Source organism: Marmota flaviventris, chromosome 15, assembly GCF_047511675.1.
Source record: "Marmota flaviventris isolate mMarFla1 chromosome 15, mMarFla1.hap1, whole genome shotgun sequence".
Classification (NCBI taxonomy): Eukaryota; Metazoa; Chordata; class Mammalia; order Rodentia; family Sciuridae; genus Marmota; species Marmota flaviventris.
Genome location: NC_092512.1, coordinates 83,574,509 through 83,600,981, shown reverse-complemented (window position 1 = coordinate 83,600,981; position 26,473 = coordinate 83,574,509). Strand labels below are relative to the sequence as shown.

General features: G+C 37.8%; 1 protein-coding gene across 2 annotated transcripts in view; it reads right to left on the bottom strand.

The window, feature by feature from the left end:
• LOC114090636 (zinc finger protein 708-like) overlaps window positions 1–13,435 on the bottom strand; it is a 103,061-nt gene extending 89,626 nt beyond the window's left edge. For both annotated transcript variants that reach the window (XM_071602384.1, XM_071602383.1), the window contains exons 1-4: window positions 13,315–13,435; window positions 11,508–11,588; window positions 6,982–7,131; window positions 355–481 (exon numbers count right to left, since the gene is read on the bottom strand). In XM_071602384.1, coding sequence (XP_071458485.1) covers window positions 355–481; window positions 6,982–7,131; window positions 11,508–11,588; window positions 13,315–13,368 — 412 coding nt within the window. In that variant the 5' untranslated portion in view covers window positions 13,369–13,435. The remainder of the gene's footprint in view (window positions 1–354; window positions 482–6,981; window positions 7,132–11,507; window positions 11,589–13,314) is intronic.
• Between the last annotated feature and the right edge of the window lie 13,038 nt (window positions 13,436–26,473).

Sequence of the window (26,473 nt, the reverse complement as noted above, 5' to 3'; positions counted from 1 at the left end):
AAAATCTTTTCTTCTGGATAACTTCTCAATCAACCTTTTTGAATTTAGGCTTCCTCCTCTACCTCAACTATGTCCTCAAAGCTATATGTGGGTCACAGGATTTGACATCACTGCATTCCTCTAAGTCAACCATATGTCAAGTGAAGGATGTATATCATGCCAACAAAGGTAAACATTAAGGATGAAAAGAAACATCATTAACATTTTCTTGTCAGCACCAAGAACTACCCCATCTTTTTTACGGAAAGCATGAATCTGAATCTCATTCTTATGGTGAAGTTCCCAAAAGATATACTTCAAGGGAAGAAAATTAAATAATGATAAATAGGAATTTTGAAGGAAAGTTATGCTCACCCACAAAGACCAGGTTGCTGTAGGTCTCCAACATCACTTCTCTATATAAATTCTGCTGAGCAGGATCCAGGCATTCCCATTCCTCCTCAGAGAAATCAATGGCCACATCCCCGAATGTCAATGGCTCCTGAAATAAAAATTGTTACATCAATAGAACTTGGACCAAACCATTATTCAGTTTTTAATTTGAAATAAGAGTTAGTAGAATTGACTGTCATGTAGGAGAGTGACTTTAATTATGTAATAAGATACTTTCCATTATCTAATTAAGAGAAAAATACATAAGTCCAAAAACAGTATATATACTCCATATCAGAGTGAAGTGAAGGATATATACCATAATCCAAGCACTGAATAAAAGTCCAACTCCTAACACTTCTGCCATCAGTGAATGTGAAATTTGGCGGACATTCCAGATGCAAATCAGACTTGTCAAAGATATTCTCATAAGGTGATTGTGCCCAAGGGAGACAAAAAGAGTGGTAAAAAAGCTTTTGAAAACAGTCTGGTTGCTATTCTCTCTGCTTTGTATCCATGAGATAGATTGAGCTCCCCAATACAATTAGTTTCAAGTATGATCCATGACACATTCCCAATGTGTAAAATATTCATAAAATATTAATGTTTAGAGACATGTAAAGTGACACTTCCACCTCGTGAAAAGACAAACTTGAAATATTTCAAGTTCTATAAGCAGTTCAACGAGTGAATCAATTTGGTACAAAAGAATGAACAATGGGTTATAGAAGACTTCAAGGAGGAGATTAAAAAATTCTTAGAGGTAAACAAGAACATAGACACAACATATCAAAATCTCTTGGACACTATGAAAGCAGTACTAAGAGGAAACTTCATTGCATGGAGTTCATTCCTTAAAAGAAGAAAAAGTCAATAATTGATCTCATACTTCATCTCAAAGCCCTAGAAGAACAAATTAACAGCAAAAGCAGTAGAAGGCAAGAAATAATTAAAATTAGAACTGAAATTGAACTAAAAGAAACAATTAAACCTTGAAAAAAAATTGGTTCTCTGACAGAACCTTAGCTATGCTAATGAAGAAAAGGAGAGAGAAAATTCAAATTACCAGCATACATGATGAAAAAGGCAATATCACAACAGACACTACAGAAATAGAGAGGATAATTAGAAATTATCTTGAAAATGTATACCCCAATAAAATAGAAGACATTGAAGGCATCAACAAATTTCTTAAGTCATATGATATTCCCAGATTGAATCAGGAAACATACACAATTTAAACAGACTAATATTAAATGATGAAATAGAAGATGCCATCAGAAGCTCACCAACCAAGGAAAGCCCAGGACCAGATGGATACACAGCCAAGTTCAATAAGACCTTTAAAGAAGAACTACAAAAACACCAATGCTCTTCAATTTATTTAAGGAAATAGAGAAAGAAGCAGCACTTCCAAACTCCTTCTAATGAGGCCAATATCACCCTGATCCCAAAACCAGGCAGGGACAAAGGAAAGAAAGAAAACTTCAGGCCAATATCTCTAATGAACATTGATGCAAAAATTCTGAATAAAAATCTGGCAAATTGAATACAAAAACATATTAAAAAGGTTGTACACCAAGATCAAGTGGGGTTTGTCCCAGGGATACAGGGTTGGTTCAACATATGGAAATCAATAAAGGTAATTCATCACATCAATAGACTTAAAAATAAGAATCATATGATCATCTCAAGAGACACAGAAAAACCATTTGACAAAATACAGCACCCTTTCATGTTCAAAACATTAGAAAAACTAGAGATAACAGGAACATATCTCAACATCATGAAGGCTATCTACACTAAGCCTCAGGCCAACATCATTCAAATGAGAAAAATTAAAGGCATTCCCTCTAAAAACTGGAACAAGACAGGTATGCCCTCTTTCACCATTTCTATTCAACATACTTCTTGAAACAGCGGCCAGAGCAAGTAGACAAAAGAAGTTAAAGGACTAACTACAGGAAAAGAACTTAAATTAGCACTATTTGCTGACAATACGATTCTATACCTAGAAGACCCCAAAAGCACCACCAGAAAACTTCTAGAACTAAAAAATGAATTCAGCAAGGCAGCAGGATATAAAATCAACACCCATTAAACAAAGGCATTTCTGTATATCAGTTACAAAGCCTCGAGAAGGAAATGAGAAAAACTACCCCATTTACAGTAACTTCAAAACAAAAAAAATTAGATACTTGGGAATCAACAAAAGAGGTGAAAGATCTATACAATGAAACCTACAGAACCCTAAAAAAAGAAATCAAAGACAACCTTAGAAGATGGAAAGATCTACCTTACTCTTGCATAGGCAATATTAATATTATCAAAATGACCACATTACCAAAAGCACTATACAGATTTAATGCAATTCTGATCAAAATCCCAATGACATTTCTCATAGAAAAAGCAAAAGCAATCATGAAAATCATCTGGAAAAATAAGAGACCCAGAATAGCTAAAGCAATTCTAAGCAGGAAGAGTGAAGCAGGTAGTATCACTATACCAGACCTTAAACTACAGAGAAATAGAAACAAAAACAGCATGGTATTGGCACCAAAACAGGCTGGTAGATTGACCAATGATACAGAATAGAGGACACAGAGACTAACCCACAAAATCACAATTATCTTATATGAGACAAAGGTGCCAAGAACATGCATTGGAGAAAAGATAGCCTCTTCAACAAATGATGCTGGGAAAACTGGAAATTCATTTGCAAAAAAAAAAAAAAAAAAATGAAATTAAACCCCTATCTCTCACCATGCACAAAACTCAACTCAAAGTGGATCAAGGACCTAGGATTTAAACCAGAGACTCTGCATCTAATAGAAGAAAAAGTAGGCCCTAATCTTCATCATGTGGGGATAGGCCCCAACTTCCTTAATAAGATGCCTATAGCACAAGAATTAAAACCAAGAATCAATAAATGGGATGGATTCAAACTAAAAAGTTTCTTCTCAGCAAGAAAAAGAAAAAAAATCTGAGGTGAACAGAGAGCCTACATTCTGGGAGCAAATTTTTATCCCTCATACATCAGATAGAGAACTAATGTCAAGGGTATATAAATAACACAGAATGCTAAGCAACAACAACAACAACAACAAAAAACAACAGATAATCCAGTCAAGAAATGGGCCAAAGACCTGAACAGACACTTCTCAGAAAAGGACATAGAATCAATCAACAAATATATGGAAAAATGTTCATCATCTCTTGCAATTAGAGAAATGCAAACAAAAACCACTCTAAGATATCATCTCATTCCAATCATAATGGCAGCTATTTTGAAGACCAACAACAAGTGTTGCTGAGGATGTGGGGGAAAAGGTACACTCATACACTTCTGGTGCGATTGCAAGTTGGTGCAGCCAATATGGAAAGCAGTATTGGAAATCTGGAAATGAAACCACCATTTGACCGAGCTATTCCTCTTCTCGGACTATTCTCAAAGGACTCGAAAACAGCATACTACAGGGACACAACCACGTCAATGTTTATAGCAGCACAATTCAGAATAGCAAACTGTGGAGCCAACCCAGATGCCCTTCGGTGGATGAATGGATAAAAAATATGTGGCATATATACACAATGGAATTTTACTCAGCAATAATAAAATCATGGCAATTGCATGTAAATGGATGGTATTGGAGAAGTGAAGTTAGTCAATCCCAAAAAACAAATGCTGAATGGTTTTTCGTATATAAGGAAGCTGAATATAGTGGGGTAGGGAGGGGGAGCATGGGAGGAATAGATGAATTCTACATCTATTAGAGGGGTGGAAGGGGAGGGGAAGTAGGTAGGGGATTAGCAGTGATAGTTGAATGTGATGACATCATTATCCAAAGTACATGTATGAAGACACAAATTGGTCCCAACATCCCTTATATACAACCAGAGATATGAAAAATTGTGCTGTATACATGTAATAAGAATTGTAATGCATTCCACTGTCATTGTTTTAAATCAAAAAATAAAAATAAAAAACACACTTCAGCCTGTGTGAGGATCAAGGACAAATCCTTTCAACCACTCAACAAGACATTGAACTGCATTGTTTTTTTAGTTCTCAGCTGCAGGAAGAGCAGGAATATATGTGAATTTCAATACCTGATACCCACTGGGATATATTTGGGTGAAATACAAGAGACAGAACATCGATGGTAGGTAAGGTGCAGAAAATCTGGGAGGCAGAAAAAAGTTATCATGAAAGCAATAGACATTCTCAAGCTCAGCAGATAGTACCTGTGATGACAAAAGTCAATCCCAGCCTAATTCTTGCCTACATTAACACAGACCCTCACTTCATGCATAAGGAATACTGGTCATCAGCAATTTAAGAGGTATTTAACCAAATTTAATATCCTACACAATGTATTTTTGCAATGCACATTTTCAATAAAAGTCACACAATTTTTACTTCAATATTGAGTTATTTAATTTTTTTTTGCATTTGTTATGATTTTAGAGTCAGCTGGGTAATTTTTACAAAATGACTTTTGGATTTTGGCCTCATTATATTGAATCTGCAGACCCACTGTGGAATATTGTGGTTTTAACAAAATCAAACTTTTGATCATTGAATATTAACTGTTTTCCCAATTTGTTTCCATTTTTTTTTTTGCATTTTACTTTCCCCTTTATTTTTACTTTGCAGTGAACAGTTCTTTTGTTATTACTTTCATTTTAAATTATTTTTCCTATATTTGTGAATGGATTTATGCCTCAATTTTAACACTGCCCATTGCTAGTGTGTATAAATTACATGACTTAATGTTGACCATTTAACCCATAACATTATTGAACTAATTTAGGTCTTATGTTTCATTAGTGCATGGAAATTGCTTAAAAATATTATAGAAATAAGAATATCATCTGCATATGCTATTTGACTTTTGATGTATAAAATGCTATTCAGTATTCTTAGAACAATATTTAGATGTCAGGAAACCATACATTTTTTTTTTTCCTTTTTCTAAAACTAAATTGTCAAACACTTAGGTTCTCACCATTAAATATGAAAACAGTTCACAGCTGCCCTTTAGTGGATTGAAAAAGAATTGTCCTCTGGTCTTAATTGGCCATAGGTTTTACAATAAATTACATAAGTATGTAATCTGCCAAAAGCTTTTCTCTATCAAAATGATTTTTGGAAACTTACATATTGTCCCTCTTGGTCATGAAGTCCAATCTTTATTTTTGTTGTTATTCTCAGTTTTCTAGGGGTTTGAATATCTGGGTCAACATCTATAGGAAGATGGTCTGCAATTTCCATTCTTTTGTTGTGCTATTTGGTATTTCTGGCCTTACAGAAAGAATTAGTCCATTTTTTTCTTCTATTTTTAGATGAAATCATGAATTATTCTTACTGATCTCTTATTACATGATTGCCAGAAATCGCCTGTGAAGGCACCTTTTTTTTTAAAAAATGTGATTACTGTTTGGTTTTTTTTTTTTGGTGGGTTGATTTTTGGAGCTGGATTTTTGCCAGGTTGGCCTCACATTCCTTAGCCCAAATCCTCCTCCCACTGTAGCCTCAAAGGTTGCCAGGACTAGTGGCGTATGCTACCATGATCAGCTTTTCAGATGCTCATAAAAATATTTGCAATTAAGTTAAATGTTAATTTGTAGGTCTACTTTATATTTCTTCACATCTGGGTCTGCTAAAGTATTCTATTGATTCCTGAAGTAATTTTCAAAGTTGATGATTATCTTGCAATTTATCCATATGTTGTTGTTTTCCAGGCTTCAGACTTTCTTGGCAATTATGATGAGAAAGCACAATGTGGGGAAATGAGAACCTGGCATTTTGTGAATTGAACAATGTCTCAGGATGCCCTGTGCAGGACAGAGAGTGTGCACACATAATCCTGTGAGATAAATGAAGCAGAGAAGCTAAAGTAAATTATAATTTTAGTTAGCCTAATTAATATTCTTGAGTAGGTTTTATATGTCTTGAAACACTTGTTTAATTTTTAGGGCAGAATCTAAGTATTTTACCATATTTAAATTAGGTAATTAAAGGTTTGTTTTTTTTTTTTATTTTTGGTGAGCTGTATAAATTTCATATATTTTGGATGCTGAGCTTTTATCAGACATATGGCTAGCAACGATTTTCTTTTACCCACAGTCTACTTTTACATTTCATTGATTGATTCCTTTGCTGCACAGAAGCATTTTTAGCTTTATATAGACTCACCTATCTATTTTTCCTTGCACATTCTCAAGAGGTTCTATTTAAAACCATTGCCAACGTGAATGAAAAAAATTCTTCTCATTTTCTTCTAGAATTTTTATGATTTCAGGTTATATCACAATGAACTATAACCACATGCTTGTGGGCTATTCTCAAAATGTTGGTAGGTAACACATACTGCAGAAGATATGCAGAAAAGGAAACACTTTGACATCCTTGCCAGAAATATAAATTTGAATAGATATTTAAAAAACTATAAGGGTTATTTTTCAAAAAATTAAAACTAGAGATGCCATATGACCCAGACATTTTGTTGAGAATATGCCTGTATTTTTCAAGGTTCTTCAGAAAATGAGAATAAAATACATAAAAATGGATGTGTGTATAGAAGGGAGCTTATTATATTTACTCACATAATCATGGGAGGAATAGTCACCAAATGTTTGCCTGCAGGATGGCAACACTGGGAAACTGGTAACAGCTTGGTCCAAGATGCTGGAAGCTTCATAATGTGAGGAATCAAATGAAGCAGCTGTGGTCCAGGACAGAGGATTTAAAAGACCCTGGTAGATGAAAAAACAAATAACCCAATCAAGAAATGGGCCAAGAACCTGAAAAGACACTTCTCAGAAGATATACAATCAGTAAATATATGGAAAAATGCTCATCATCTCGAGCAATCAGAGAAACACAAATAAGAAGTACTTTAAGATATTATCTCACTCCAGTCAGAATGGCAGCTATCATGAAGACACACAATAAGTGTTGGCGAGGATGTGGGGAAAAGGTACATTCATACACTCCTGGTGGAATGCAAATTGGTGCAGCCAATATGGAAAGCAGTATGGAGATTCCTTGGAAATCTGGGAATGGAACCACCATTTGACCCAGCTATCCCACTCCTCAGTCTATACCCAAAGGACTTAAAAACAGCATACTTCAGGGACACAGCCACATCAATGTTTATAGCAGCACAATTCACAATAGATAAACTGTGGAGCCAACCTAGATGTCCTTCAATAAATGAATGGATAAAAAAATGTGGCATTTGTACACAATGGAATATTACTCAGCAATAAAAGAGAATAAAATCATGGCATCTGCAGGTAAAAGGATGGCATTGGAGAAGATAATGCTAAGTGAAGTTAGCCAATCCCAAAGAAACAGATGCCAAATATTTTCTCTGATATAAGGAAACTGACTATACTGGGGTAGGGAGGGGGAGCATGGGAGGAATAGATAAATTCTATTTAGGGCAGAGGGGTGGGAAGGGAGAGGGCAGGGATTAGCAAGGATGGTGGAATGTGATGGACATCATTATCTATCTTACATGTATGAAGACATGAATTGGTGTCAACCTACTTTACAGAGATATGAAAAATTGTGCTGTACATGTGTAGTAAGAATTGTAATACATTCCGCTGCCGTATATTTTTTATAAATTGAAATTTTTTTAATTTTTAAAATGAAAAGTTGGCTCTTTGAAAAAAATAAATATACTTGATAAACCCTTATCCATGCTAATGTAGAGAAAAACTCAAATTACTAAAATCCATGATGAGAAAGGAAATATTACCATGAACACTAGAGAAATACAGAAGATAATTAGAAATTATTTTGAAAATTTGTACTCCAATAAAACAGAAAATACTGAAGACATCAATAAATGTCTACAATCATATAATTTAACCAAACGGAGTGAGGATGATATACACAAGTTAAACAGAACATTTTCAAGCAATGAAATAGAAGACACCATCAAAAGCCTACCAATAGGGAAAAAAAAATGCCCAGGACTCAATGGATACAAGACCGTTAAAGAAGAACTAACACCAATACTCATGAAATTATTTCATGAAATAGAAAATGAGGGAGCACTTCAAAACTCATTCTATGAGGCCAAAATCACCTTATTCTAAAATCAGACAAAGACACATCAAAGAAAGAAGACTTCAGACCAATATCTCTAAAAAACAGATGCAAAAATTCAGAATAAAATTCTGGCAAATCAAATACAAAAACATATCAAAAAGATTGTGAACCATGATCAAGTGGGATTCATCCCCAGGATGCAAGGTTGGTTCAACATATGGAAATGAATAAAATGAATAAAAATCATATGATCATCTCAATAGATGCAGAAAAGCATTTGACAAAATACAGCACCCCTTCATGTTTAAAACACTAGAAAAACTAGGGATAACAGAAACTTACCTCAACATTGTAAAGGCTATCTATGCTAAGCCCCAAGCCAACATCATTCTAAATGGAGAAAAACTGAAGGCATTCCCTCTAAAATCTGAATAAGACAGGGATGCACTCTCTCTCACCACTTCTAGTAAACATAGTTCTTGAAAAACTGGCCAGAGCAATTCGATGAATGAAATTACAGGAATAAGTAGAGGAAAAGTAGAACTTAAACTAGGACTATTTGCTGATGATATGATTCTGTACCTACAAGACCCAAAAAACTCCATGAGAAAACTTCTAGAACTAGAATTCAGCAAAGTACCAGGATATAAAATCAACACCCATAAATCAAAGGCATTTCTGTATATCAGTGACAAATCCTCTGAGAAGTAGATGAGGAAAACTACCCCATTCATAATATCCTCAAGGAAAAGATACCTGGGAATCAAAAAAAGAGGTAAAGGATCCATACAATGAAAACTACGGAACACTAAAGAGAAATCAAAGACCTTAGAAGATAGAAAGATCTACCTTACTCTTGCATAGGCAGAACTAATACTATCAATATGACCTTACTACCAAAAGCAGTATACAGATTTAATGCAATTCTGATCAAAATCCCAATGACATTCCTCATGGAAATAGAAAAAGCAATCATGAAATTCATCTGGAAAAATAAGAGACCCAGAAGAGCCAAAGCAATCCTTAGCAGGAATAGTGAAGCAGGTGGTATCTTTATACCAGATCTTAAACTATACCACGGAGCAATAGAAACAAAAACAGCATGGTATTGGCACCAAAACAGGCTGGTAGACCAATGGTACAGAACAGAGGACACAGAGACCAACCGACAAAATTACAACTATCTTATATTAGACAAAGGTGCCAAAAACATGCACTGGAGAAAGGATAGCATCTTCAACAAATGGTGCTGGGAGAACTGGAAATCCATATGCAACAAAATGAAAATGAACCCCTATCTCTCACCATGCACAAAAGTTAACTCAAAATGGATCAAGGACCTAGGAATTAAGGCAGAGACTCTGCATCTTACAGAAGCAAAAGTAGGCCCTAATCTTCATCATGTGGGATTAGGCCACAACTTCCTTAATAAGACTTGTATAGCACAAGAATTAAAACCAAGAATCAATAAATGGGATGGATTCAAACTAAAAAGTTTTTTATCCAAAAAAAAAAAAAAGAGAGCCTACATCCAGGAGCAAATCTTGACCCCTCCCACATCAGATAGAGTGCCGCAGTCTGGATGGGCACAAAATAACCGAGCCACCACAAAGCCTTGTAGATTCAAACAGCAACTCTTTATTCCCGAACTCTCACCGGCAGTCTACACGCACGTTCTGGGAACACACTGCCTCTACCCGCTCCGCGCACCAATTCTCTCAGAACCCCGGGAGAACTCAACAGGAACTCCAAAGAGCAGGCGCCTGAGGCAGCAGGATATGCCCTAAACCGCCCTATTCCCAGCAGGATCCACCCTAAACCCAGAGCCACCCTAATCCCTGAGCAGGGTCACCTTTCAAGCCAAAAATGCCATGCGTCATTCCTACTTGGCTATGGCTCTCAGCAATAGAGCACTAATCTCTAGGGTCTATAAAGAACTCAAATATCTTAACACCAAAAAAAAAAAAAAAAAAAAATGGACCAAGGACCTGAACAGACACTTCTCAGAAGAGTATATACAATCAATCAACAAATATATTAAAAAATGCTCATCATCTCTAGCAATCAGAGAAATGCAAATAAAAACTAAGATATCATCTCACTCCAGTCAGAATGGCAGCTATTATGAAGACAAACAACAATAAGTGTTGGCGAGGATGTGGGAAAAAGGTACACTCATACATTGCTTGTGGGATTGCAAATTGGTGCAGCCAATATGGAAAGCACTATGGAGATTTCTTGGAAATCTGGCAATGGAACCACCATTTGACCCAGCTATTCCTCTTCTCGGAATTTACCCAAAGGACTTAAAAACAACACACTACAGGGACACAGCCACATCAATGTTTATAGCAGCACAATTCATAGTAGCTAAACTGTGGAGCCAACCTAGATTCCCTTCAGTGGACGAATGCATAAAAACAAATTTGGCATTTATACACAATGGAATATTACTCAGCACTAAAAGAGAATAAAAACATGGCATTTGCCAGTAAATGGATGAAGTTGGAAAATATTATGCTAAGTGAAGTTAGCCAATCCCAAAAAAACAAATGCCAAATATTTTCTCTGATATATGGGGGTGACTCACAGTGGGGTAGGGAGGAAGAGCATAGGAGGATTAGAATAATTCTACATAGGGCAGAGGGGTGGGAGGGAAATGGAGGGGGAAGGAGATTAGCAAGGATGGTGGAAGGTGATGGTTATCATTATACAATGATATGATCGACATCATTATTCAAAATACATGCATAAAGACTTGAATTGGGTGTCAACATACCTTACATACAAAGAGAAGTGAAAAATTGTGTTATACATGTGTATTAAGAATTGTAATGCAGAAGAAATGAGTACATGTATAATGGCATAAGATGACGACGTGAATATACTTTATATACAGAGATATGAAAAATTGTGCTCTATGTGTGTAATAAGGATCATAATGCAGTCCATTGTTATCATGTATTTAAAAAATAATAAAAACAATATATAGAATTAAATCAAGACCTAAAAAACATCCTAAAAAAAGAAAGAAATTGTGAGATAGGATGCATGTGGTGCTACATACCTGATATATCCAGTGGTCTGGAGGCTGAGGCAGGGGGATCACAATTGTGAAGCTGATCCCAGCAACTGAGTGAAACCCTGCCTAAATTAAAAAAAAAAAAAAAAAAAAAAAAAATATATATATATATATATATATATATAGAATAGTAATTTTAAAAAATTAAATTAAGAAATAAATTAAAATATAAATTTTTAAGTAAAAATTTAAAAAGGGCTGAGGATATAGTTCAGTAGTGGGACACCCTGGAAATTCCATCCAGAAATAACCATTTCTGGCAATCAGCCACATTTTTTTTTTTTTTTTTTTTTTTTGCCATATTGCATACAGTTTGACAAATACTATGAAACACATATCAGTTTTATATCGATGTCATATAAATATCACATTTCGCATATCACCATATTTTTAAAAGGACACCTGCAGAATTTGAAAAAATGCAAATACAGATCAGCACGTAAGAGACTGAATGATAAAATTCCTCCTTATAAAGATGGCCACTTCCCTCAGGTTCATCTAGGATAACACCCCATCAAAATTTCACCATGATTTCCATTTCATTGAAGAAGGGACCAGAGCAAACAGTTTGAAAAGTCTCCTGGAAAGTTAAATTGAATGAAATTAGCCAAGAATTCTGAACTCTAAAAGCAAAATCAGGAGCTAACATTACCAGGCACTAATGCATGTTATAAAATTATCATATTGCAGTAATTTGAGGACCAAAAAAATTCAAAATGCAGAAATTTCATAGATGACTCCATATGTATGTAAATGTCAATTTTATTATGAAGTGCAATGAAAAGGCCTAGATAAATGCAACCATCTCCTGGAGAGGATTTGATGTGAGTGAATAAGACAACCCAGCATGAAGGGAGGTGTGGGAACTGGAGGCGCAGAGTACTGGTAGGGCTTGGGTGGAGGACATGCGTGGTACTGGATTATACTCCAGCACCCTGAAGAAGCACATGTTGAACAGGATTATGTTTCAAAATTATACCGGAATAGGAGGCTCCTGGTATAACTGTTACAATTATCATCAAGGAATCATGACGTCAACAGAGTCCACCCACGAACCCACGTGGATGTAAAAATCATACACTTAATTGTAATGGAAAAATCATTATCAATCAAACCCTAACCAGGCCACCCTCAGCATCTTAGCTAGACCTGCGCTCAGAATAAAAACTAAAAACTACCAGGGTCAGAGCTTAGTGGTAAAGCACCCTTCTGTTAACTACCAAAACAAAAAACAAACTCCACAAAACTAGCTCAGGAATAAGCGGGTCCCTGTACACCGCAGCTCCCCTCCTGCAGGAAAACGGGGTTTGGAGGATTTTGCATTTTATTTAGAGGCAGGGTCTCATCTAGCTGAGTCTCTAAGTGCCTCGCCAAGTTGCCAAGGCTGGCCTCTCCCCCCGTTCCCCAGCCTCTGGGATGACAGGTGTGTGCCATCGCTGGGCTAGGAGATTGGATTCTTCTAGTGGTCCCACCTGTCAATCACCTCAGCCCGGGAAGAGGCCAGGCAGCCGCGCTCACCTGCCACATAAGACTTGAGCAGGGGCTAAGGCTGCCCCCAAGGTATGGGGAGGCCGCGAGGGGTCTCCACCACTGTCACGCTCCCCACCCGGCTGGCCAGGGGGACTGAAGGGCACTGTCCCCAAGGGGCTCAGGCCTGCGGCCGCAGACAGCGCCCGGAGTCGGAGTGGGCCAGCTCGGGCTCCCGCCACTGCAGGTCCCGCGGGACGTCCTCCCTGTCCGGCCTACCTCCAGAGCCTCCCTGTCCAGGCACCAGGTGCCACTGCACACTCACCATTTCCTGGTTCCCAGCAGCCAAGCCTGCATAGAGGAGCTTAGGCCCCTGCATGGCAGGGCCACCAGGCGTCCTGGGCAGGAGCGAAGCTTGGAGTCCAACTGCAGTAATCTGAGGGGAACCGAGGACCGCAGAGAAATAAACCTCTTCCGGAGCGCGGAAGCCCGCCCCTTGCTCGCTGACTGCGCTCAGGATTGGACAGCGCTCAGGATTGGACAGCGCTCAGCACTGGGGCTTCTGATTGGACAGGGCGTCAGTCAGTCTCCGCTCTCCCCAGCCTGAGCCCAGCCAGCCTTCTTTTTGAGTGACAGGGGGGTGATATCCGCTCCAGGCAAGAAGGAGGCCAGAATGGCAGGGTTGGGCTGCAGCTTTTTTCTTTTCCTTTTGAAGTCTGGGCATTGGGTTAGGGTTAGGGTACCAGAATTCTAAGTTCTGTTCAGTTTTGATGTTAGGAAATTGAAGTCATTTCTTGAAAGTTTCACCACACAAAGTGTCTTTGAGCTGCCGACTTGTCTCTAACAATCTGTGCAAAATTCTCCAAGCAGAACTGGCCTTTCGCGCCTTGGGAACTGTCCAGTGCGTCAAGGCCCGCGCTGGTAGAGGCTCATGGGGCGCCTGACTGGCGCCCTGGAGGAGGCTGCACCCGGTTGGCAGCATGAAAGCTCATGTTCCTCCAGCTGAGTTGAATCTGTATCTCAGCCCACGTTGAGGCTGGAGGCAGAGTAAGGAGATCAGCACATAAGAGACCTGGAGAGCTCAGACCTGGGTAAACCCCAGCTGCACTGGGCTCCCTAGCTCTTTGGCCACTGAGGGTTGAATTCAGAGGACTTGACCTCTGAGCCCCTTCCCCAGCCCTAGTTTGAATTTTATTTATAGACAGGGTATCACTGAGTTGCTTAGCACTTTGCTTTTGCTGAGGCTGCCTTTGAATTCACCATCCTCCTGCCTCAGCCTCCCCAGCCGCTGCAATGACAGGCGTGTGCCACTTTTTTTTTTTTTTTCTTTCTTTCTTTCTTTTTGTGAGAAATACCTGCAGTGGCCACAGGATAACAGCCTGGCACAGATCAAGGCCACCCTGGGTGCTCTTCCTGGTTCCTGCCAGTTCCCTGGATCCCAGGCAATGGGATCCTGCCTCCTCCTAAAACCAGAGACACCCTGCCCAGGTGTGTATCCTTAGTATCAGCTGAATACTCTGCACTTGACAAGAAAGAAGATGCAAACAAAGTCAATGTATTTCCAGAGAGAACTCTGAGTCTTGTCCCCCCAATTCAGTGGTGAAAAAAGTCACATAATACAGAGAAGACTTCTTGTTAAGAGGGGCTCAAGGGTCTCTCTCTTTAAGGAAAAACAATTTGCGTTTGATTGGGAGTCCAGGAAAGACAATTCCTGGTTTTCCTAATATGGTAAATAACTCCATAGACTTGAATGCACCCTGCTCATCTCTGCCTTAGTTAACCGTGGAGGTCTCAAGATTACCTGCCCCCTGGGACCCCTGCACCTGCAGATGAATGGGGGGGGTCCTATCTTCTCCAAGCAGCACCCTGAACCTCCACCTTCCCACAGGCTCCAACACCTTTGGTAGCATCCAATGGGGGAGTGGTTTAGAAAATTCTGGAATGTACCTAAAGACATTTCCTCATCCAGCTATGATGCTATCAATTTGGTCCCATGGTCCTTTTAGTACTTTTAACTTTTTCTGTTTTATTGGTTCGTCTTAGTTATACATGACCATAGAATCCATTTTGATAAAATTATCCAAACATAAAATATACCTTATTCTCCTTAGCACCCCATTCATGTGGGTGGGCAAGATGGGTGGATTCACTTAGGTATTTTCATATATTTGAATAGGAACATTATGGTCGATTCATGGTATGGTATTCTCTGTTCTTATCTCCTCTCCCTTCCTGTTGTTCCCCTTTGTCTAATCTACTGAAATTCTCTTCCTACCCCCCACATTCCTTGTGATGTACATAACACATGTCAGGGAAAACATGTGACCTTTGGTTTCGGGGGATTGCCTTATTTTACTTTAGCATGAGAAGCTCCAGATCCATTCATTTACTGGCCAATGATATGAAGTCATCCTTTTTTAAACCTGAGTAATATTCCAGCTTCTATACATACCACAATTTCTTTATCTATTCATCTGTTGATGGGCATTTAGGGTGGCTCCATAGCTTAGCTATTGTGAGTTGTGCTATCATAAACATTGATGTGGCTGTGTCCCTGTAGTATGCTGATTTTATCCTCTGTATTTATGCTGAGGATTGGGATAACTGATTCAGAGGGTGGTTCCAGTCCTAATTTCTTGAGGAATCTCCATCCTGCATTCCAGAGAGGTTACACCAATGTGCAGTTTATCCAACAAAGTGTGGGCATTCTCTGTTCCTGACATCCTCACCAATTTACTGTTACTGTGTTACTGTATTCTTGATAATTGCCGTTCTTACTGGAGTGAAAGAGAATCTCAGTGCAACTTTAATTTGCATTTCCCTAATTGCTAGAATATGTTGCTTTTTCAGTATTTTTTAAAAATATTTTTTCTAGTTGGAGTTGCACCCAATACCTTTATTCTATCCATTTATTTTTCTGTGGTGCTGAGGATGGAACCCAGTGCCTCGCACGTGCTAGGCAAAAGCTCTATGGCTGAGCCCCAGCCCCAGCCCCCATTTTCACTATATTTTACTTTTGCTTCTCAGTAATAGCAGCCCAGGTATTTGGGGGACCAGTTTTGCTGCATTTGTGAAATGGGGACATTTCTCTTCAAGGAAGATGGAGAAGATGAAGGGACATGCCCAGAATTCCAGGGATGAGCAGTACACGGTTGACTTGCCCATGATGAAGAGAAGATGTATGTGGGTGAGAAGAGGGAAAGAGCCGGGGACACCTTGGGGCCATAACCCTACATTCCCCCAAGAGGGAAATTATTAATTATTCTTGCTGTTAGGTTTCTTAACCAAAATGAGAAATTTTCCTAAGCTACCAGTGCCACTAGATATAGGTCTGTGGATGTAGCTCAGATTTGTCTTGAGAGGCAAGCAAATGTGAATAACCAACCCAGTGGTTCCAATAACCAACAAGCAAGACCTTGGGCTCCTTGGGGGCAAAACACTGGGTTTTACCCAATAATTAACAATCCATCAGCACCTGACACCCAATTAATTGGGGACGGAGAATAGGATCTGTGGGTGTGGGGGTCTGTAGGTGGCCATCTGCAGGAGCTTGCCTCTGGGGTGCATCCCTTGCATCTGAGAGGTTTTTCAACACCAATGAGATTTAAAAAAAAAAAAAAAAAGTGGCGAGAAAACTGGCAAGACCCTCTGTAATATTCTAGCCAGGAAAATTCATAAGCACTTTAAAAGCATCTTAATGTTTACCCTGGGTCAAATGGGCCTCAATCAGAATGCAACCATTTGAAAATAGCTGTCAACATGAAAAATTTCTGAAATCTGCTGGTTTGTGGACCACATTTGTGGATGACTGCAAAAACCATATCAGTCCATGGCTAAATACATAAGTAGAAATAGAAATCTAATAATGAGCATTCTCTTAAAACTTCCATCCTGAAAACACTGCCCTATTTGCTTTGACAACTAAATGATCATTTAATCATTCCTCTAGTAACACTTGAGGTCCATAAAGAACTGTGGAACATGTCTGGTTGGGGCAGAAATGTTGGGATACCAATAAGAAAGTTACACTGAACCTCAAAGGAGAAGGTCATAAATCACCAGAATGCAGGAATGCCTACAAAAAATTTGAAATTAAAAACAAGAGACTGGGATTGTGGCTCAGTGAGAGAGCATCTGCCTAGCACCAGTGAGGCATAGGGTTCAATCCTCAGCACCACATTAAAAAGAAATATATAAAATGAAGGTATCCTGTCCAACTAAAAAATATATTTAAAAATAAAGATCAGATTTTTATTTTTTAAAAAAGGAAATACCTGCAATGCAACATTTCTCCTAGACCAGCTTCCTGGACCCCCAAATACTAGCATGGTATGAGCAAGCTTAGAAAAATGGGTGAGAAATTACAGAAGTCTGCTCTGGCCCCATCTCTAGTCCATCCCGACTTAAATGTCCCTCTCCAAATAGCAACACCTCCAACCTTGAATTTGCTGTCTCTCCCTTTAGAGTTTCTCACATTTTTTTCCTTTCTTTCTTCCTGTGGTGCTGGGGATTGAGCCTGGGACCTTGTGCATATGAAGCAAGCTCACTACCGACCTCACTGTATCTGGGCCCCTCTTTCCTGAATGTGTATCTGCTTTTCTAAATAGGTCTGTCTATGTGCCTGACAAATGATGTAGTATTATTCCATGAATAACGACTGTAGAATTTTCCTTTTGGAGAGATCAAGGGCCTCCAGTGGCTCCTCATTATGCCCAGGGACTGATACCTCATCCCTCAGATCATGGTGGCATTGCAGGTGTGGGTTACCTTGCTTTGTCAGATGAAACCAGGTTCAATCCTGGGAGTTAAGCATGCACCAGACTGCCTTGTTTACACAGAAGCCTTTCTTAAAGGACACTTTGGCATACAATCATATACCATGGAAACGAGGTTCAACTTCCTTCCTGGTGGACATTTTAGCATTACAATGAAGTAGAATTGACTTCCTAGTCACTGGTACTTTTTCTTGAGGTTATTTGAGAAAGAGGTTCATCATAAACTTATTAAACACATCCCAAATTCTTGGGTCATAGTCTCATGGGAAATCATGTTTTCCATTAGGAGAGGCTCAAGGTGTGTCTTCTATTCTTAAGCTCCAAGGTGCTAACAATGCAATGTGTGAACAAACAGAATGTGGTGCATGAGTAACTGGAGAGATGTTCTCTTCTACACAAGTGGAGCACTATCACAACAGTCAATCTCTCAACAAACATGGCAACTAGCAACTAACAGGAAGGTATTACAAAAACAGTATATCAACTGGGAAACTGCTGGAGAAGGCAGAGGCTAGTGCCCCTGGAGGGCTGGGGTGTGGTGGGATGAGACTGCATCACGCTACTCAGAACACTTTGCAATTTAAAACTCATGAATTTCTCATTCTGGAATTGTCTATAGCTTACAGAAAGGGAAACCATGGATAAGAGGAACTATGAGAGTCGAATTGCTGTAAAACAAATACCGAGAGGCAATCTCCTAAGTGGTCAGAGAGAAACAGTTGATCAGGTACAAGACAGCATTAGTGGTTTTCCCTAGAAATCCAAGAAGCTGGAAGACAGTGGGAGGACATGATGAAACTTGTTTTTTAACCATCAATAATTTTATACCTTGCTAAACTGTGCATTAATTGATAAGTGAAGATTTGTAAAAGGAAATGTTTGTGGTGAGTAAACAACTTTTCCAGAAATGCGAATAGAGCCATCAAGGTTAAAGGAAATGATAAAAGACAGAATCTTGAGTCCACATAAGATAATGAGAAATAATGGTAGATGTAGCTCAGTAGCTCAATTTGGTAGCTAAATATAGCCAGTGCCATGGAGTATTTAGTTTCTAACTCTTTTCTATTTGTTTTAAAAATATAAGTGTAAAAACTTTTACACTATATGTGTAATAAGAATTTCAATGTATTGCACTGTTGTGTATTTAAAAAAATAAAATTAAAAAAAAATAAATGAGGGCAAAAATAACACTTAGAACACATAAATAACACTTAGAACCAAACAAACATTGATGCTGAATGACTACAAGACTACATTTTTTATTGCTATTAGGAAATACCTAAGGCTGAGTAGTTTGTGATTAAAAAGTCCTTTAGGTCAGAATTTTTGAGTCTGAGAGTCCAAGATAAAGGGATGCCATCCACTTTGCGTCTGGGGAGTACCCACTGTGCTCCATTCCAGCATGATGGCTGTCATCAGAGTGGGGACAAGTGAAAGAGGAAAAATAATATGGACCAATATGAGCCACAGATCAGAGAGGGGCAGTCTTGATTTTTCATAACAACTCATTTTCTCAAAAACTCATTCCAAGAGACTAGCATCCATTCCTCCTGAGGGTGGCTTCCCCAATGACTGAATTAACGCCCAGTAGACAGCACATTTGAAAGTTTCCCCTACCTCAGTGCTACCATAATGAGAACAAAGTGTCCAAAACATAAGCTTGTTTGGGGACAAATGATATCCAAGCCATACAAGACACACAATGCATGAAGTTATAGTCTATGACAAAGATAAAAATCAGGACTAAGGGACAAATCTGTAAGATTAGCAAAATTTTTCTATACTATTGAAACTAATTTGGCATGAATAAAACTGATTGTCATAAATTTAAGATGTTAGGGTTCACAGAACAAACACTAAGGAAAAACTAAAACATGTGCCAAAAGGAGAAAATAAAATAAAAATGGTACCGAAGAAAAATTAATCATTAATAGGCAATAATGGGAAAATTGATGAACCAAAAATATATAGGTAGAAAACAAGTGGCAACATAGAAGAAGCGTTTGCTTCGTTACTATTACTTTTTTCATTACTATTACTGCATATAGATCCAATCTGTTCCAATTTTAGAAAATATATTGTTCAAGTTGAGCATGCAGCACACATCTGTGACTCTAGAAACTCAGGAGGCTGAGGTAAGAGGATTGCAAGTTTGAGGACAAATTCAGTGACTTATGGAGAGCCTCTAAAAGTCATCATCATCTGGGCACAGTGGTGCAATGCTGTCACTAACCTACTTGTGAGACTGAGGCTAGGGTATCACAAGTTAGATGCTGGCTTCAGCAACTTAGCATAACACTATCTGAAAATAAAACATAATAATATTAAAAAGTGGCTGGGGATGTAGCTCAGTGTTACACCCTTGGGTATAAGACCTAGAATCCAACAAAATTATTCTGTCTACGTCAGATTCACTTTAGATTCCAAAACAAAGACAGGATGAGAATAAAAATAAATATAAAAAATATAAAAGTAGCAATCAATAGCCCACCACAGTGGTTCAGTGACTTGGGAGGCTGAGGCAAGAGGTTCATGAATTCAAAACTGCAGGTGGTAAAAATAGAGTTTCTCTTGTTTGAATGGTCTGGCTGCAAAATGAAAGCTAAGAAAGGTAAAGCAGGGGAAAAAACGCACAGGATACAGAAAGTAATTTTAAAAGCAGGAGTGGGATGGGCTAGCCAATCTTAGGGATGAAGTTTCCACACTCAAAAGAGCAAAATGGAGCCCACATTTGCTTTATTTATATCAGGGAATATCAAAGGTTTTCATTGGAATGTTCTTGGCCAAATAAGGTAGAAGGTGGGCTTTGCAGTTCCAATGGGTTATGCCCAAATTCAGAGCTAGAAGAGGAGTCTTCCTGGTAGAGCAGAGATAGGGTCATGTGCCTTGGTTAATCTAGTGCACTCTGGGGAGCTCCAGATAGTTCTCAAGTTAGACCTAAATCTCCATGGCTCCATACCCAGAGAAGACCCTCAAGTAATTCACGGATGGCACTCTGAATATTCCCCCTTTATACTATGCAATAGAAAGTGATGAGCCATTATTTTTAGTTCCCAGATTCTTGTTCTAAGGGTGTGACAGCCACCTATTATCACAATACAAAAAAGAACTAGTAGCAAACACCTCATTCCAATAATATTCCATGCAGAGTGTTTCAGTGTGTTTCCAGGGTTAAAGCCATTCCATTCTTGAAGTATTTCCAGTTAGAGAAGTAGGATCCAATAGATCGATTTTGCTTTTTTGAATATCCTGGATGTTGTGATGTAACTCCATAAGATCCAGGCTATTATCATTTTCTATGCAAAATGCCCATTAGATGATTTAACCTTCTCCAAATCCCATTGGGAAGGCTTATATTTGGCTGCAGTAACACAGACCTTCATAGTCAGATGGCATATCTAGTGATGCAATTAGGTAAATTGCACTTTTTACAGGCTACAAGATATTTATCCTCCTTTCTCTTAACTCTCACATTTCCAGTAATTAAAGCATAAGGAGATTGAACACAGGCCTTCAGACCATACCAGGAACCCTCTTTACACCCGCTGCCTATAAAGCCAGGCATAGGGTTGTCAGTGTGATATAGGAAATCTGAGTCTGCAATTAAGCTCCAAACACCTTTCTGGATACCGCATTCACTTAAGGTTAGAATATTACCAACAAAACCTCCAGGGATCAAGGCATCCTTATGTGATTGTTTTTTGTCAATTCCTGGAGACCAGTCTAGAATATGTCCACTATTTCTAGAACTTTTTTGTTGTACTGGCAAGACATTTGCACAGTTTATTCATTTAGGAAAGGTACCAAATTCTATTGCAGAATGATTAGGACAGTAAGGTATTGGCAGACGTTCTGTGGCAATGACTGGCTTGTTATGAGAAAGTCCCATTTTAATAACTGTTTGGACATATTGCTTAGAGTCACAGAGTCCAGTACGATTGGCCAATCTAAACCCCCATATGCTGTCTTTTCTTCAAAAGATACCCCGAGATAGCCAGCATGCTTATCATGGGACCAATATATACGTAGTTGTCCACTGTAACCAGTATAATTAAATCCAGTCACAGTTCTCCTTTCCTGTCCATGTGGTGTTTTAATTCATTTTGTCTCTCTAATTGATCTGGCTACAATTCCAAGAACTATATTAAATAGAAGTGGTGAAAGAGGGCATCCCTGTCTTGTTCTAGTTTTCAGAGGGAATGTTTTCAAGTTTTTTTTTTTTTTTAATTTTAGAATGATTTTGGCCTTTGGCTTAGCATAGATAGGTTTAAAATATTGAGATGTCTTTCTATTATCTCTAGTTTTTCTAGATTTTTTTCTAGATTTTTGATTTTTTAAAATTAATTTATTTATTTTTGAATTACAATTTTTAATACACCATTATACCACAATTTATCATATCTCTGTATACAAGATATGTTTACACCAAATTCACATCTTTATACATGTATTTTGTATAATGATGAGGGTCTCTTTCCACCATCTATGCAAATTCCCCTTCTCCCTCCCTTTCCCTCCCACCCCTCTTCCCTATCTGAGATAATCTTCTTCCCATGCACTACCTCTCTACCCCATTTTGAGTCAACCCCTTATATCAGAGAAGACATTCAGAATTTTTTTTGATTGGCTAACTTCACTTAGCATAATCTGTTCTAATTCCATCCATTCCCCTGCAAATGCTGTGATATTATTTTTTAGTGCTGAGTAACATTCCATTGTGTATAAATGCCACATTTTTTAAATCTATTCATCCATTGAAGGGCATCTAGATTGGCTTCACAGTCTAGCTATTGTGAATTGTGCTGCTGTAAACATTAATGTGTCTGTGTCCCTGTAGTGTGCTGTTTTACTTTGGATTAAGTCCTAGAAAAGGAATAGCTGGTTCAAATGGTGGTTACATTCCCAGATTTCCAAGGAATCTCCATACTGCTTTTCATATTGGCTGCACCAATTTGCAGTCACACTCATATACTGCAGGTGAATCTTTTCCCCCATATCCTCACCAGCACTTCTTGTTTGTCTTCATAATAGCTGCCATTCTGACTGGAGTGAGATGGTATCTTAATTTTTATTTGCATTTTGCTAATTGCTATGTTGAACTTTTTCATATATATTTGTTGCTCGATTATATATCATATTTTGAGAAGTGCTTATTGAGTTCCTTGGCCCATTTATTGATTGGTTTATTTTTTTTTTTGGGGGGGGGGGTTGGTGTTAATATTGAGTTTTTTAAATATCCTAAAGATGAGTGATGTATCTGATGTATGTGTGGTAAGAATTTGCTCCCAGGATGTAGACTGTCTCTTCATGTCAATGATTATTTCTTTTGCTGAGAAGCTGTTCAGTTTGAATCCATTCATTTATTGATTCTTGATTTTAATTCTTGTGCTCTAGGAGTCTTATTAAGGAAGTTGGGACCTCACCAAACATGATGAAGATTTTGGCCTGCTTTTTCTTCTCTTAGGTTCAGGGTCTCTGGCTTAATTCCTAGGTCCTTGATCCACTTTGAATGAGTTTTGTGCACTCTAAGAGAGAGGGATTTAATTTCATTTTGCTGCATATGGTTTTCCAGTTTTCCCAGCACCATTTGTTGATGATGCTATCTTTTCTCCAATGTATGTTTTTGGCGTCTTTGTCCTCTGTTCTCTACCATAGGTCTACATGTCTATTTTGGTGCCAGTACTATGCCGTTTTTGTTACTGTGGCTCTGTAATATAGTTTAAGGTCTGGTATAGTGATGCCACCTGCTTCAGTCTTCCTGCTAAGGATTGCTTTGGCTATTCTGGGTCTCCTTATTTTTGGGGATTAATTTCATGATTTCTTTTTCTATTTATATGAAGAATGCCATTGGGATTTTGATTGGAATTGCATAAAATCTGTATACTACTTTCAGTAGTATGGTCATTTTGATGATATTAATTCTGCCTAGTTCCTAATTCCTAGGAACAATGGAGATCTTTCCATCTTCTAAGGTCTTCTTTAATTTCTCTTTAGTGTTCTGTAGTTATCATTGTAGAAGTCTTTCACCTCTTTCATTATGTTGATTCCTAAGTATTTGGTTTTGTGGGGGTTTTTTGAGACTATTGTAAATGGGGTAGTTTTCCTAGTTTCCCTTTCAGAGGACTTCTCATTGATATACAGATTTCCTTTGATTTATGGGTGTTGATATTATATGCTGATACTTTGATGAATTCAATTACTAGTTCTAGGAGTTTTCCGTTGGAATTTTTGGATATTCAAGGTATAGAATAATATCATCAGCAAATACTGCCAATTCTAATTCTTCTTTTCCTATGTGTATCCCTTTAAATTATTTCATCTAATTGCTATAGCCAGTGTTTCAAGAACTATGTTGGATAGAAGTGATGAGAGAGGGCATCCTGTCTTGTTCCAGATTTAGAGAGAATGCCTTTAATTTTTCTCCATTTAGAATTATGTTGGCCTGGGGCTTAGCGTAGATAGCCTTTATGATGTTGATATGTTCCTGTTATCCCTAGTTTTTCTAGTGTTTTGAACATGAAGGGTGCTGTATTTTATCAGATGCTTTTTCTGCATCTATTGAGATGATCATGATTCTTATCTTTCAATCTATTGACGTAATGATTTATATTTATCGATCTCCGTATGTTGAACCAAACTTGCATCCCTAGTATGAACTCCACCTGATCAGGTGCACAATCTTTTTAACATGTTTTAGTATTCAATTTTCCAAAACTTTATTCAGAATTTTTGCATCTATGGTCATTAAAGATATTGCTCTGAAGCTTTCTTTGTTTGATGTGTCTTTGTCTGATTTTAGAATCAGGATGATTTTGGCCTCATAGAGTTTGGAAGTATTCCTTCATTTTTTTATTTCATAGAATGATTTCAGGAGTATTAGTGTTAGTTCTTCTTTGATGGTCTTGTAAAACTCATCTGTGTATCCATCCAGTCCTGGGATTTTTTTTTTTTTTTTTTTTTTTTTGGTTGGTAGGCTGTTGATGTTGTCTTCGATTTCATTGCTTGAAAATGATCGGTGTAACTTGTGTATATAATCCTGATTCAGTTTGGTTAATTTTATGATTCTAGACACTTGTTGATGTCTTCAACATTTTCTGTTTTATTGGAGTACAAATTTTCAAAAAAATTTCCAATTGTCTTCTGTATTTCTGTAGTGTCCATGGTGGTATTTCCTTTTTCATCATGGATTTTATTAATTTGAGTTTTTCTCTCCTTTTCTACATTAGCATGCATAAAGGTTTATTGATTTTTATTTATAAAATTTTTCAAAGAGCCAACTTTTCATTTTGTCAACTTTTTAATTGATTCTTTTGTTTCAAATTCATTGATTTCAGCTCTGATTTTAATTATTTCCTATCTTTTACTGCTTTTGGTGTTCATTTGTTCTTTTTCTAGGGCTTTGAGATGTAATTTTAGGTCATTTATCTGTTGACTTTTTCTTTTTTTAAGGAATGAACTCCATGCAATGAACTTTCCTCTTAGTACCACCTGCATAGTGTCCCAGAGATTTTGATATGTTCTATCAATCAGTGTTCTCACTAACCTCTAAGAATTTTTAAATCTCCTCCTTGATGTCTTCTGCAATCCACTGTTAATTCACTAGTATATTTTTTAGTCTCCAGGTGTTGGAGTAGCTTTTGTCTTATCACTGACTTCAAATTTCATTCCATTATGACCTGATAGAATGCAGTGTAGTATCTCTACTCCTTTTCATTTGCTAAGAGTTGCCCTGTGGCATAGTATATGGTCTATTTTTGCGTAGGATCCATGTGCTGCTGAGAAGAAAGTGTATTCGCTTGTTGAAGGATGAAATATTCTATATATGTTAAATCTAAGTTATTGATTGTCTTATTGAGTTCTATAATTTCTGTTTATCTTTTGTTTGGAAGATCTATCCAGGGGTAAAAGATATGTGTTAAAGTCACCCAGAATTATTGTGTTGTGATCTGTTTGACTCTTGAAATTGCAAAGAGTTTTTATGATGAACATAGATGCTTTATTGTTTGGGGAATAAATATTTATAATTGTTGTCTCTTGTTGGTGTATGGTTCCCTTGAGCAGTATGAAATATTATTGTTTGTCCCTTCTGATTAATTTTCACTTGAAGTCCACATTATTTGATATAAGGATGGCAACCCCTGCTTGCTTCCACAATCCATGTGAGTAGTATTTTTTAATATTTATTTTTTTTAGTTGTACATGGACACAATACCTTTTTTACTTATTTTTATATGATACTGAGGATCGAACCCAGGGCTTCACACATGCCAGGCAAGTGTTCTACCCCTGAGGCCCATCCCCAGCCCAAGCAATATGGTTTTGTTAAATATTTTTTAGTTGGACACATTACCTTTATTTTGTTTACGTATTTTTATTCAGTGCTTAGAATCTAACCCAGGGCCTTGCACATGCTAGTCTAGTTCACTCCCACTGAGCCACAACCCCCAGCCCTGAGTGATATGTTTTATTCCAACCTGTCACCTTCACTCTGTGGATGTCTTTTCCTGTAACATGGCTCTCTGGAAGGCAGCATATTTTAGGGTCTTTTTAATCCAATCTGCCAGTCTATGCCTTTTGGTTGCTGAGTTTTGGAAATTAACATTCAGGATTATTATTGAAACATGATTTGAATTCCCAGTTATTTTTGTTTATTTTTGATAGTTAACTTGACTTGGTTTCTCTTTGTTAGGTTTTTCCTTTAGTGATACC